Source organism: Tachypleus tridentatus, chromosome 6, assembly GCF_004210375.1.
Source record: "Tachypleus tridentatus isolate NWPU-2018 chromosome 6, ASM421037v1, whole genome shotgun sequence".
NCBI classification, from domain to species: domain Eukaryota; kingdom Metazoa; phylum Arthropoda; class Merostomata; order Xiphosura; family Limulidae; genus Tachypleus; species Tachypleus tridentatus.
This window is the reverse complement of record NC_134830.1, coordinates 122,315,175-122,329,693: the sequence shown is the minus strand read 5'-3', so window position 1 is coordinate 122,329,693 and position 14,519 is coordinate 122,315,175. Positions and strand designations below refer to the sequence as shown.

The 14,519-nt window shown below is 35.8% G+C and overlaps 1 protein-coding gene across 5 annotated transcripts in view; it reads right to left on the bottom strand.

The window, feature by feature from the left end:
* The window catches only part of LOC143253490 (dynein regulatory complex protein 11), a 49,248-nt gene that overhangs the window by 8,056 nt on the left and 26,673 nt on the right, over positions 1-14,519 (bottom strand). For 4 of the 5 annotated variants that reach the window (XM_076507471.1, XM_076507472.1, XM_076507473.1 and 1 more), the window contains 5 exons: positions 14,257-14,375; positions 13,686-13,876; positions 10,277-10,560; positions 9,288-9,465; positions 7,173-7,294 (listed from right to left, as the gene is read on the bottom strand). In XM_076507471.1, coding sequence (XP_076363586.1) covers positions 7,173-7,294; positions 9,288-9,465; positions 10,277-10,560; positions 13,686-13,876; positions 14,257-14,375 — 894 coding nt within the window. The remainder of the gene's footprint in view (positions 1-7,172; positions 7,295-9,287; positions 9,466-10,276; positions 10,561-13,685; positions 13,877-14,256; positions 14,376-14,519) is intronic. The other variant, XR_013029672.1, reaches the window with a different exon arrangement.

Below are 14,519 nucleotides of genomic sequence, written 5' to 3'. Positions count from 1 at the left end.
AGTTGCTGAACTGTGTCCAGACCTTACCTGTCTTACAATAGAATGTATAGTTGCTGAACTGTGTCCAGACCTTACCTGTCTTACAATAGAATGTATAGTTGCTGAACTGTGTCCAGACCTTACCTGTCTTACAATAGAATGTATAGTTGCTGAACTGTGTCCAGACCTTACCTGTCTTACAATAGAATGTATAGTTGCTGAACTGTGTCCAGACCTTACCTGTCTTACAATAGAATGTATAGTTGCTGAACTGTGTCCAGACCTTACCTGTCTTACAATAGAATGTATAGTTGCTGAACTGTGTCCAGACCTTACCTGTCTTACAATAGAATGTATAGTTGCTGAACTGTGTCCAGACCTTACCTGTCTTACAATAGAATGTATAGTTGCTGAACTGTGTCCAGTGTCCAGACCTTACCTTACCTGTCTTACAATAGAATGTATAGTTGCTGAACTGTGTCCAGACCTTACCTTACCTGTCTTACCTGTCTTAAATAGAATGTATAGTTGCTGAACTGTGTCCAGACCTTACCTGTCTTACAATAGAATGTATAGTTGCTGAACTGTGTCCAGACCTTACCTGTCTTACAATAGAATGTATAGTTGCTGAACTGTGTCCAGACCTTACCTGTCTTACAATAGAATGTATAGTTGCTGAACTGTGTCCAGACCTTACCTGTCTTACAATAGAATGTATAGTTGCTGAACTGTGTCCAGACCTTACCTGTCTTACAATAGAATGTATAGTTGCTGAACTGTGTCCAGACCTTACCTGTCTTACAATAGAATGTATAGTTGCTGAAAGTGTCCAGTTACCTGTCTTACAATAGAATGTATAGTTGCTGAACTTACCTGTCTTACAATAGAATGTATAGTTGCTGAACTGTGTCCAGACCTTACCTGTCTTACAATAGAATGTATAGTTGCTGAACTGTGTCCAGACCTTACCTGTCTTACAATAGAATGTATAGTTGCTGAACTGTGTCCAGACCTTACCTGTCTTACAATAGAATGTATAGTTGCTGAACTGTGTCCAGACCTTACCTGTCTTACAATAGAATGTATAGTTGCTGAACTGTGTCCAGACCTTACCTGTCTTACAATAGAATGTATAGTTGCTGAACTGTGTCCAGACCTTACCTGTCTTACAATAGAATGTATAGTTGCTGAACTGTGTCCAGACCTTACCTGTCTTACAATAGAATGTATAGTTGCTGAACTGTGTCCAGACCTTACCTGTCTTACAATAGAATGTATAGTTGCTGAACTGTGTTGCTGAACTGTGTCCAGACCTTACCTGTCTTACAATAGAATGTATAGTTGCTGAATGTATAGTTGCTGTGTCCAGACCTTACCTGTCTTACAATAGAATGTATAGTTGCTGAACTGTGTCCAGACCTTACCTGTCTTACAATAGAATGTATAGTTGCTGAACTGTGTCCAGACCTTACCTGTCTTACAATAGAATGTATAGTTGCTGAACTGTGTCCAGACCTTACCTGTCTTACAATAGAATGTATAGTTGCTGAACTGTGTCCAGACCTTACCTGTCTTACAATAGAATGTATAGTTGCTGAACTGTGTCCAGACCTTACCTGTCTTACAATAGAATGTATAGTTGCTGAACTGTGTCCAGACCTTACCTGTCTTACAATAGAATGTATAGTTGCTGAACTGTGTCCAGACCTTACCTGTCTTACAATAGAATGTATAGTTGCTGAACTGTGTCCAGACCTTACCTGTCTTACAATAGAATGTATAGTTGCTGAACTGTGTCCAGACCTTACCTGTCTTACAATAGAATGTATAGTTGCTGAACTGTGTCCAGACCTTACCTGTCTTACAATAGAATGTATAGTTGCTGAACTGTGTCCAGACCTTACCTGTCTTACAATAGAATGTATAGTTGCTGAACTGTGTCCAGACCTTACCTGTCTTACAATAGAATGTATAGTTGCTGATAGTTGCTGAACTGTGTCCAGACCTTACCTGTCTTACAATAGAATGTATAGTTGCTGAACTGTGTCCAGACCTTACCTGTCTTACAATAGAATGTATAGTTGCTGAACTGTGTCCAGACCTTACCTGTCTTACAATAGAATGTATAGTTGCTGAACTGTGTCCAGACCTTACCTGTCTTACAATAGAATGTATGTGTCCAGACCTTACCTGTCTTACAATAGTTGTTGCTGAACTGTGTCCAGACCTTACCTGTCTTACAATAGAATGTATAGTTGCTGAACTGTGTCCAGACCTTACCTGTCTTACAATAGAATGTATAGTTGCTGAACTGTGTCCAGACCTTACCTGTCTTACAATAGAATGTATAGTTGCTGAACTGTGTCCAGACCTTACCTGTCTTACAATAGAATGTATAGTTGCTGAACTGTGTCTTACAGACCTTACCTGTCTTACAATAGAATGTATAGTTGCTGAACTGTGTCCAGACCTTACCTGTCTTACAATAGAATGTATAGTTGCTGAACTGTGTCCAGACCTTACCTGTCTTACAATAGAATGTATAGTTGCTGAACTGTGTCCAGACCTTACCTGTCTTACAATAGAATGTATAGTTGCTGAACTGTGTCCAGACCTTACCTGTCTTACAATAGAATGTATAGTTGCTGAACTGTGTCCAGACCTTACCTGTCTTACAATAGAATGTATAGTTGCTGAACTGTGTCCAGACCTTACCTGTCTTACAATAGAATGTATAGTTGCTGAACTGTGTCCAGACCTTACCTGTCTTACAATAGAATGTACAGTTGCTGAACTGTGTCCAGACCTTACCTGTCTTACAATAGAATGTATAGTTGCTGAACTGTGTCCAGACCTTACCTGTCTTACAATAGAATGTATAGTTGCTGAACTGTGTCCAGACCTTACCTGTCTTACAATAGAATGTATAGTTGCTGAACTGTGTCCAGACCTTACCTGTCTTACAATAGAATGTATAGTTGCTGAACTGTGTCCAGACCTTACCTGTCTTACAATAGAATGTATAGTTGCTGAACTGTGTCCAGACCTTACCTGTCTTACAATAGAATGTATAGTTGCTGAACTGTGTCCAGACCTTACCTGTCTTACAATAGAATGTATAGTTGCTGAACTGTGTCCAGACCTTACCTGTCTTACAATAGAATGTATAGTTGCTGAACTGTGTCCAGACCTTACCTGTCTTACAATAGAATGTATAGTTGCTGAACTGTGTCCAGACCTTACCTGTCTTACAATAGAATGTATAGTTGCTGAACTGTGTCCAGACCTTACCTGTCTTACAATAGAATGTATAGTTGCTGAACTGTGTCCAGACCTTACCTGTCTTACAATAGAATGTATAGTTGCTGAACTGTGTCCAGACCTTACCTGTCTTACAATAGAATGTATAGTTGCTGAACTGTGTGAACAGTGTTCAGGCCTTACCTGTCTTACAATAGAATGTATAGTTGCTGAACTGTGTCCAGACCTTACCTGTCTTACAATAGAATGTATAGTTGCTGAACTGTGTCCAGACCTTACCTGTCTTACAATAGAATGTATAGTTGCTGAACTGTGTCCAGACCTTACCTGTCTTACAATAGAATGTATAGTTGCTGAACTGTGTCCAGACCTTACCTGTCTTACAATAGAATGTACAGTTGCTGAACTGTGTCCAGACCTTACCTGTCTCACAATAGAATGCATAGTTGCTGAACTGTGTCCAGACCTTACCTGTCTTACAATAGAGTGTATAGTTGCTGAACTGTGTCCAGACATTACCTGTCTTACAATAGAGTGTATAGTTGCTGAACTGTGTCCAGACCTTACCTGTCTTACAATAGAATGTATAGTTGCTGAACAGAGTACAGACCTTACGTCTTACAATAGAATGTATAGTTGCTGAACTGTGTTCAGGCCTTACCTGTCTTACAATAGAATGTATAGTTGCTGAAATGTGTCCACACCTTACCTGTCTTACAATAGAATATACAGTTGCTGAACTGTGTCCAGACCTTACCTGTCTTACAACAGAATGTATAGTTGATGAACTGTGTAGAGACTTTACCTTTATTACAATAGAATGCATAGTTGTTGAACTGTGTCCAGACCTTACCTGTCTTAAAATAGAATGTATAGTTGCTGAATTGTGTCCAGACCTTACCTGTCTTACAATAGAATGTATAGTTGCTGAACTGTGTCCAGACCTTACCTGTCTTACAATAGAATGTATAGTTGCTGAACTATGTCCAGACCTTACCTGTCTTACAATAGAATGTATAGTTGCTGAACTATGTCCAGACCTTACATGTCTTAGAATAGTATGTACAGTTGCTGAACTGTGTCCAGACCTTACCTGTCTTACAATAGAATGTACAGTTGCTGAACTTTGTCCAGACCTTTCCTGTCTTACAACAGAATGTATAGTTGCTGAATAGTGTCCAAACCTTACCTGTCTTACAATAGAATGTACAGTTGCTAAACTGTGTCCAGACCTTACCTGTCTTACAATAGAATGTATAGGTGCTGAACTGTGTCCAGACCTTACCTGTCTTACAATAGAATGTATGGTTGCTGAACTGTGTCCAGACCTTACTTCTTTTACAATAGAATGTATAGTTGCTTAATTGTGTCCAGACCTTACCTGTCGTACAATAGAATGTATAGTTGCTGAAATGTGTCCAGACCTTACCTGTCTTACAATAGAATGTATAGTTGCTGAACTGTGTCCTGACCTTACCTGTCTTACAATAGAATGTATAGTTGCTTAACTGTGTCCAGACCTTACCTGTCTTAGAAGAGAATGTATAGTTGCTGAACTGTGTTCAGACCTTACCTGTCTTACAATAGAATGTACAGTTGCTGAACTGTGTCCAGACCTTACCTGTCTCACAATAGAATGCATAGTTGCTGAACTGTGTCCAGACCTTACCTGTCTTACAAAACAATGTATAGTTGCTGAACTGTGTCCAGACCTTACCTGTCTTACAATAGAATGTATAGTTGCTGAACTGTGTCCAGACCTTACCTGTCTTACAATAGAGTGTATAGTTGCTGAACTGTGTCCAGACATTACCTGTCTTACAATAGAGTGTATAGTTGCTGAACTGTGTCCAGACCTTACCTGTCTTACAATAGAATGTATAGTTGCTGAACAGAGTACAGACCTTACGTCTTACAATAGAATGTATAGTTGCTGAACTGTGTTCAGGCCTTACCTGTCTTACAATAGAATGTATAGTTGCTGAAATGTGTCCACACCTTACCTGTCTTACAATAGAATGTACAGTTGCTGAACTGTGTCCACACCTTACCTGTCTTACAATAGAATGTACAGTTGCTGAACTGTGTCCAGACCTTACCTGTCTTACAATAGAATGTATAGTTGCTGAACTGTGTCCAGACCTTACCTGTCTTACAATAGAATGCATAGTTGCTGAACTGTGTCCAGACCTTACCTGTCTTACAATAGAATGTATAGTTGATGAACTGTGTAGAGACTTTACCTTTATTACAATAGAATGCATAGTTGTTGAACTGTGTCCAGACCTTACCTGTCTTACAATAGAATGTATAGTTGCTGAATTGTGTCCAGACCTTACTTGTCTTACAACAGAACGTATAGTTGCTTAATTGTGTCCAGACCTTACCTGTCGTACAACATAATGTATAGTTGCTGAAATGTGTCCAGACCTTACCTGTCTTACAATAGAATGTATAGTTGCTGAAGTGTGTCCAGACCTAACCTGTCTTACAATAGAATGTATAGGTGCTGAACTGTGTCCTGACCTTACCTGTCTTACAATAGAATGTATAGTTGCTGAACTGTGTCCAGACCTTACCTGTCTTACAATAGAATGTATGGTTGTGGAACTGTGTTCAGACCTTACCTGTCTTACAATAGAATGTATAGTTGCTGAACTGTGTCCAGACTTTACCTGTCTTACAATAGAATGTAAGATAAGACTTTACCTGTCTTACAATAGAATGTATAGTTGCTAAACTGTGTCCAGACCTTACCTGTCTTACAATAGAATGTAAGGTAAGACCTTACCTGTCTTACAATAGAATGTAAGGTAAGACCTTACCTGTCTTACAATAGAATGTATAGTTGCTGAACTGTGTTCAGACCTTACCTGTCTTACAATAGAATGTATAGTTGCTGAACTATGTCCAGACCTTACCTGTCTTACAATAGAATGTATAGTTGCTGAACTGTGTCCAGACCTTTCCTGTCTTACAATAGAATGTACAGTTGCTGAACTGTGTCCAGATTTTTCCTGTCTTACAATAGAATGTACAGTTGCTGAACTGTGTCCAGACCTTTCCTATCTTACAACAGAATGTATAGTTGCTGAATAGTGTCCAAACCTTACCTGTCTTACAACAGAATGTACAGTTGCTGAACTGTATCCAGACCTTACCTGTCTTACAATAGAATGTATGGTTGCTTAACTGTGTCCAGACCTTACCTGTCTTACAATAGAATGTAAGGTAAGACCTTACCTGTCTTACAATAGAATGTATAGTTGCTGAACTGTGTCCAGAACTACCTGTCTTACAATAGAATGTATAGTTGCTGAACTGTATCCAGACCTTACCTGTCTTACAATAGAATGTATAGTTGCTGAACTGTGTCCAAACCTTACCTGTCTTACAACAGAATGTACAGTTGCTGAACTGTATCCAGACCTTACCTGTCTTACAATAGAAGGTATAGTTGCTTAACTGTGTCCAGACCTTACCTGTCTTACAATAGAATGTAAGGTAAGACCTTACCTGTCTTACAATAGAATGTATAGTTGCTGAACTGTGTCCAGAACTACCTGTCTTACAATAGAATGTATAGTTGCTGAACTGTATCCAGACCTTACCTGTCTTACAATAGAATGTATAGTTGCTGAACTGTGTCCAGAACTACCTGTCTTACAATAGAATGTATAGTTGCTGAACTGTATCCAGACCTTACCTGTCTTACAATAAAATGTATAGTTGCTGAAATGTGTCCAGACCTTACCTGTCTTACAATAGAATGTATAGTTGCTGAAATGTGTCCAGACCTTACCTGTCTTACAATAAAATGTATAGTTGCTGAAATGTGTCCAGACATTACCTGTCTTACAATAGAATGTAAGGTAAGACCTTACCTGTCTTACAATAGAATGTATAGTTGCTGAACTGTGTTCAGACCTTACCTGGTTTACAATAGAATGTATAGTTGCTGAACTGTATCCTTCAGAAACCTTACAAAGACTGCTAATGTCAAAATTGTTATTCATATTTCCTCCCTGCTTTTCAATTAACTTCTGCCACAACACTGGAATGTACGTACATCATAATTACCTGTACATTCTACTTGTTTTCTATTTCTACAAAAATGTAATTCGTTTTATTTTAGACTTAACCTAGGTAAGTTTTATTAGACACATTCCTTCATGAGGACACTACTTGGAATATTCAGCCTAAATCTGGCTGGAAGCTTTCACTCTTGCAGTCGTAATATCACCAGTTGAGTCTGTTGCTAGGACAGAAGAGAATGGAAATTCGAGTACAATTAAAAGTGGCCACAATAGTATATTTAGTAAATCTCCACCTGAACAGAGTACACTAGTAACCTGTAATGACTAACCAAGCAAGCATGATCAAAGTTATGAGATCAAATGTCAGACAATGGTAATCTGTAGCGACTAACCTAGCAGTACCCAAAGTGATGACATCAGATGTCAAACCACAGTAACCTGTAGTGACTAACCTAGCATGACCAAAGTGATGACATCAGATGTTAGACACCAGTAACCTGTGACTAACCTAGCAAGTATCACCAAAGTGATGACATCAGATATCAGACAACAGTAACCTGTAGTGACTAATCTAGTGTGACCAAAGTGATGACATTAGATGTTAGACACCAGTAACCTGTGACTAACCTAGCAAGTATCACCAAAGTGATGACATCAGATATCAGACAACAGTAACCTGTAGTGACTAATCTAGTGTGACCAAAGTGATGACATTAGATGTTAGACACCAGTAACCTGTAGATAACAGACAATGCCAAACAACCTGTCTAAAATGAAGGACACTAGAACTACAGTCAAAAGCTGGTAGACAATATCAATTTCTGTATATGTATCTTCTCAAAACAACATGGTTTCAGTGACATCAGAACCCATTCCACAATAAATAGAAACTATTGGATATCAAGGACTGCAAATATTTTTCTTTCCCTAACAATATGGCCACACTAATGATATGAATATTCAGTCCACAACAAAGAAAAGCTGACCTGTACTCAGTTAATGTCATAAACTGGAAACTTAATGAAGACTGCAATAAAATACAAACACTGTGAAGTGGAAAATAAAACATCAGGAGAAATTTACAGAAGTGTCGTCATACAAATATAATTACATTTTTTGATGTAAAAATTTAGATCTTTAAATACAAACAAACAGAATTAAGCACTTAACTGTGCTGTAAAGATGATGTTATAAGTAAATCAATCAAGAAATGTTTTAATACATTACTTCCAATCTTTACATGTGTTCAAGCATGACACAGATATTTTTAGAGGTTATCTCAATGGGGTTGAAATTTGTTCACATGATTACACCAAGAGATCCAAACACATAAACTGAACATGTTTACTTAAATGACAAATAATACACCCATTTTGGTACAAATAAGTTTGATGATAGCTATCAGATTCTGAATAGAATCAGCTGCAAGGATCACAGCCATTACAAACAAAACTTGAGATTTTTTCCTACTTAATGTTAATTACCATTAAAATAAAGATTTAAGTTCAAGAAATTAATTATGTAGTTTGATTCTTCTGGTGTAAGAAATGTGTAGAACTACAATATAATTTAAAAGTTCTCGTCCTAATGAATGAAACATTTACTTTATTACTAGTTGTTAAGCCTACTTTAGAAAATAAATGCTACAATCATTTCTTTGGTGAATTGAATGACAGAGTTTAGGTGATTCCACAGTATTTTAATGTTGTAACATGGAGACCATTTCTATTACGGACATAAATAGATTTAGATCATATTCTGTTGTAACATGGAGACTGTTTCTATTACAGACATAATCAGATTTAGACAAGATTCTGTTGTAACATGAAGACTGTTTCAATTACAGATGTTATCAGATTTAGATAAGATTCTGTTGTAACATGGAGACTGTTTCAATTACAGATGTTATCAGATTTAGACAAGATTCTGTTGTAACATGGATACTGTGTCAATCATAAACATAATCAGATCTAGGAATATTAAATTATCTTGTTATAATATGATGAATACCTCTGCGACTGCCATAATCTGGCTTAGGAATATACAAGATCTTGTTATAACATGAGCCTATGGACTTCATATCACAGTCAAATGGTGAGTTAGTTGATCCAATAATCAGAACACGATCCTCAGGGCTGATCCCTTTCACCATCTTAGGAAGATCCTTTTTCAATCTTTTAGGATCTGTCTAAATAAGAAATGTTTTTTACCACTGGAATTGTCAAGAAGAGTTCATTCTTTGGACATTAAATATAGTTACTTATCATATCTCTCTAAATTACAACATGTCTCTTAACTCATTATATCATACAAGATGTCTCTCTAGATAGAAACATATCTAACAATTCATTACATTACACAAGACATCTTTCTAATTAACAATATATAACTCATTACATACAAGATGTCTTTTTACAATAACAGTACATTTCATAACTCATTACATTACACATAGCAAAATGTCTCTTTACAATAACAATACATCTCATAACTCATTATATTACATAAAATAAGTTATGTAGTATCATTCTACTAACCAAACTTTGGAAATGTTAATGCTGGTAGAATAACCACAACTTTAAAACAGGATAATTTAACCAGTTGCAGAATGGATTCAAAATTGATATATCCATTTTTTTTGCAGATGGAACTATCTACTACTTCTACATATCTTTGAACTTATAAAGTCAGTAAGTTCTTAATGAATAATAGGTGTTTTACAGTACTTAAAAGGTAATAGGTGTGTTTAAATATTTAAAGTATAATATGTACTTTTAAGTACTTAGAGTGTAATAGGTATTTTTAAATACGTAAAGTTTAATAGGTATATTTAAGTAAATAATGTGTAATAGGTGGGTTTAAGTAATTAATGTGTAAAAGGTGGGTTTAAGTAATTAATGTGTAATAGGTACTTTAAATACTTAAAGTGTAATAAGTGTTTGTAAGTAATTAAAGTCTAATAGGTGCGTTTAAGATTTCAAAGAGAACAGAAGATAAACCTTGTCAGTTTTTGGAACTTTCTTCACAAATGTTTTTTCAGCATTCCGAAGAAGGATCACAGAAGGTTGGACTTTTCGAGCTACCTTGTTCACTAGATGAATTAGCATGTTCAAGCCACCTTTTCCAGGATACTTTCCAGCAATATTTGTAGCAGTAAGATCAAAAAGTGTTGCTCCAGTCTCTGTACAGATACTGTGGACAAGCATCTTTTTCCCTGTCCCTGGTGGACCAACTAGTAGCACAGATCGAATTAGTGGAGCTTTTTCATGAATGCTAGCAGATCCTATAACACAGAGATTTAGCTAAGACAGTTTTCTTTATGTCCTGTTCTGAAGTTTAAAATAGTGAGGATTAAATGCATTAGTGACTGATGTGGAACAAAATCACACTCAGTAGCATACACTCTCTTCAGAATTCTTGCACGACAAATTTCCAAGTATATATTTATTTTTAACCTGGTGAGTAGTACAATGCTGTTTTTTCGAGCACGTTATGCACATGCTTAACATTAATGTAAGGTATGTACAATAAATAATATATTCAGTTCTATAGAGGTGCACAGGTTTTTCCAGTTTAACACGTACAAGACATGCAAGTTTATAAAGTATAAGCAACACACACAACATTTATTTCTCTAAACTGTGAGTAATACATACAGTATTTACAGTTACAACAGAAAGTGTTTGTACACCTGCATCCTGAGTGGTTTTTTGCTCATAACTTAAAAAGTATCACAAGTAGGCTAACAGAAGTACAATATATTATAAATATTATACTAACACACATCTACATAAATATTTATGTAAATTAAACCACAAATAAACTGTTTATAAACAAATAACCATAAATAGGAGAAGCAGAAAGTGTTCATATAGTTCAGAACATGTGTAAAAACTGATATTCTTGTAAAACGTTTGTTTAGGTTGGCGAATAAACTACATTATACCATTCCAGAACTAGACACTGGGTTCATAATTATTGGAATTTAGCCAGCAAAAAATTTACTCCAGTAATTTAGCACTGTCTCCATCATTATCTGCTTGGTCATCATGGCAAACAGGAAACAACTTTCCAGTGATTTAAACACCGAATTACTGTAAAATACAAGTCTTGTGTGTCTCTTTCCGGTATTGCTACTCAACTTAATGTGCCTAAATCTACTGTTCAAAGCATAATTGCCAAGTTTAAGCTAACAGGATCAATTGCTAACCTCCCTCATTCCGGATGCCCCACCAAAATTCCAGAGAGAACCAAGAGGAAGGTTCTCAGAGAAGTTAGTAAGAACCCTCGTTTAACACGTAATGACATACAGAAACTGGTAAGGGAAACTGGGGTTGAAGTAAGCACCTCTACAGTTATGAATATGTTAATTTCTTCTGGGTTCAAAGCATACCGTCCTCCTAGAACTCCATATTTAAAGCCTATTCATTTAGAAGCATGATTGAGGTATACAAAAAAGCATATAGATTGGAAAAGTATTCTTTGATCAAACGAGACTAACATCAAACTTTCTGGCCACAATGATGTTCACTATATTTTCTGTAAGAAGGAGGAATGAAATCTTCCAAAGAACACCATCCCTACAGTTAAACACGGAGGTGACTTGATCATGCCTTGGGGTTCCTTCAGCTCTTCTGGTGTAGGTGGTCTTCACCGCATCAGTGAAATCAGGGAAAAAGAAGAGTACGTTTATATATTAGGCACTTATATCAAGAATGATGCTCGGAACTTGCGGCTTGGGCATCATTGGATCTTCCAGCATAACAATGACCCTAAGCACATATCAAAATACGTGCAATCATGGTTGCAGAGGAACAATATAAGTGTTCTGGTGTAGCCATCGCAGTCACCCGATCTCAACTCAATTGAAAACGTTTAGCATAAGTTAAAGACCAGGGTTCATCAGCATCATCCAAAAAACTTGCAAGAGTTGAAGGCCTTCTGTGAAGAAGAATGGAAGAAAATACCACTCAAGTACTGTCAAACGATCATGGAGAACTATGAGGAGAGATTGTGCCAAATAATTCACCTGAAAGGCTACACAACTGACCATTAAAGTAGACACACGAACACTTTCTGCCCCTCCTATGTTTGGTTATTTGTTTATAAACAGTTTATTTGTCGTTCAATTTACATAAAATTTTATGTAGATGCGTATCAGTATAATATTTATAATATACCATACATTCATTATCCTAATCTTGATACTTTTAAGTTATGAGGAAAACACTACTCACGACGCAGGGGTACGAACACATTCTGTCGTAACTGTAGGTATGAAAGATGTAGACAATACATACAATATTCAGGTCTGTAAGGTGTAGACAATACATACAATATTCAGGTCACTAAGGTGTAAACAGTACATACAATATTCAGATCTGTAAAGTGTAGACAATACATTCAATATTCAGGTCTGTAAGGTGTAGACAATACATACAATATTCAGGTCATTAAGGTGTAAACAGTACATACAATATTCAGATCTGTAAGGTGTAGACAATACATTCAATTTTCAGGTCTGTAAGGTGTAGACAATACATACAATATTCAGGTCACTAAGGTGTAAACAGTACATACAATATTCAGATCTGTAAGGTGTAGACAATACATTCAATATTCAGGTCTGTAAGGTGTAGACAATACATAAAAGATTCAGGTCAGTAAGGTGTAAACAATACATACAATATTAAGGTCTCTAATGTGTTTAATATACATAAAATAATCACTGAGTATACTATACACACTTTAAGAAGGTGCACTACTACATCAAGGGCTTCTAATGACTATGTTTGATTTCTAACTATTACATCAAGGGCTACTGAAGACTATGTTTGATTTCTAACTATTACATCAAGGGCTACTGAGGACTATGTTTGATTTCTAACTATTACATCAAGGGCTACTAATGACCATGTTTGGTTTCTAACTATTACATCAAGGGCTACTAATGACCTTGTTTGATTTCTTACTATTACATCAAGGGCTACTAATGACCATGTTTGATTTCTAACTATTACATCAAGGGCTACTAATGACCACGTTTAATTTCTAACTATTAAATCAAACATGATTAAAATGATAATAACATGTAATTAGTTGTATTAATCACCATTAGAAATGTTCATTATATGAATCAAAAGACTGTTTTATTTGAAAAGGAGAAATTTCATGATGTTTTGGGTTTACGATACTTTAAAACCACGAGATAACTGCTTTGTTTAATCTTCTAGAACAGAAGTAAGTTTTTCTTTAAAATATTTCATTAAGATGTAATATTTTATTTCTTACTTATGATCTAAATTTCTCCATTTTCAATTAGTATAAAGGTAAAATCTATAAATGTACGAAAATTGTGGTTAAATATACACAAAAAGGTTACAATTAACATACACCAAAATAACTTGCCTAAGGGAAGAATACAATATTCTTTAACAACTGTACGTGCATCAGTGAGTGTTGGGATTGGTTCTAACCCACGTTTTAATTTCAAACTCCCCAAATAGTTGTAGTCACCAAGGTATTCCTTGAGAAACACTCGAGGATAACGTTGGATGATACCATGTTGAACCAGTTCTTCGTATAAGGACTCCACAGTTCTATGAAAGAGAAAACACCATTTATTACATTGTCTGTTGATGTTAAACATAGGATATTTTTGAACAAAGATAATTCAAGCATTTTAGGTGCCTAAAACTTACAGATTTACATCTTATGAAAATAAACTATCCAGATATATTCCTATAAAGTGTAAATGAATCCAAGATGGTGTTAGAAGCACAAACCTTGATGTTGCAAATTCTTGATACAAAAACACTTGAGAAATATAAACCATTCCAAACTACTCAATACAAAAATTCAGGCAGGTAAAATACTTGGAAGACAGACAAGTTATAGTACTTCAATACAACAAAGTCAGGTTGGTTAAAATGAATTAGCATCAAAGTATTTGTCGGTAATTTTGTTTAACAAAACCAACCTGTCAGGAGTGAGGTCTTTTTCTTTCTTTTTTCCTTTTTTCCCTATTTTTTTAGCTTTTTTCTTCTTTTTACTTGCTTTACCCTTTTTTCCTTTTTTACCTTTATCTTTTTCTAGTGCCTGAAATAATTATAATTATGCTATTGTTTAACACTGATATAAGCATATAAATTTACTTTAATTCTATAAAATAAACAGAAGAAACAACTTGAATAAAACGTTAAATAAAACATTACAAACATCAGAATATGTTTAATTTCTGTT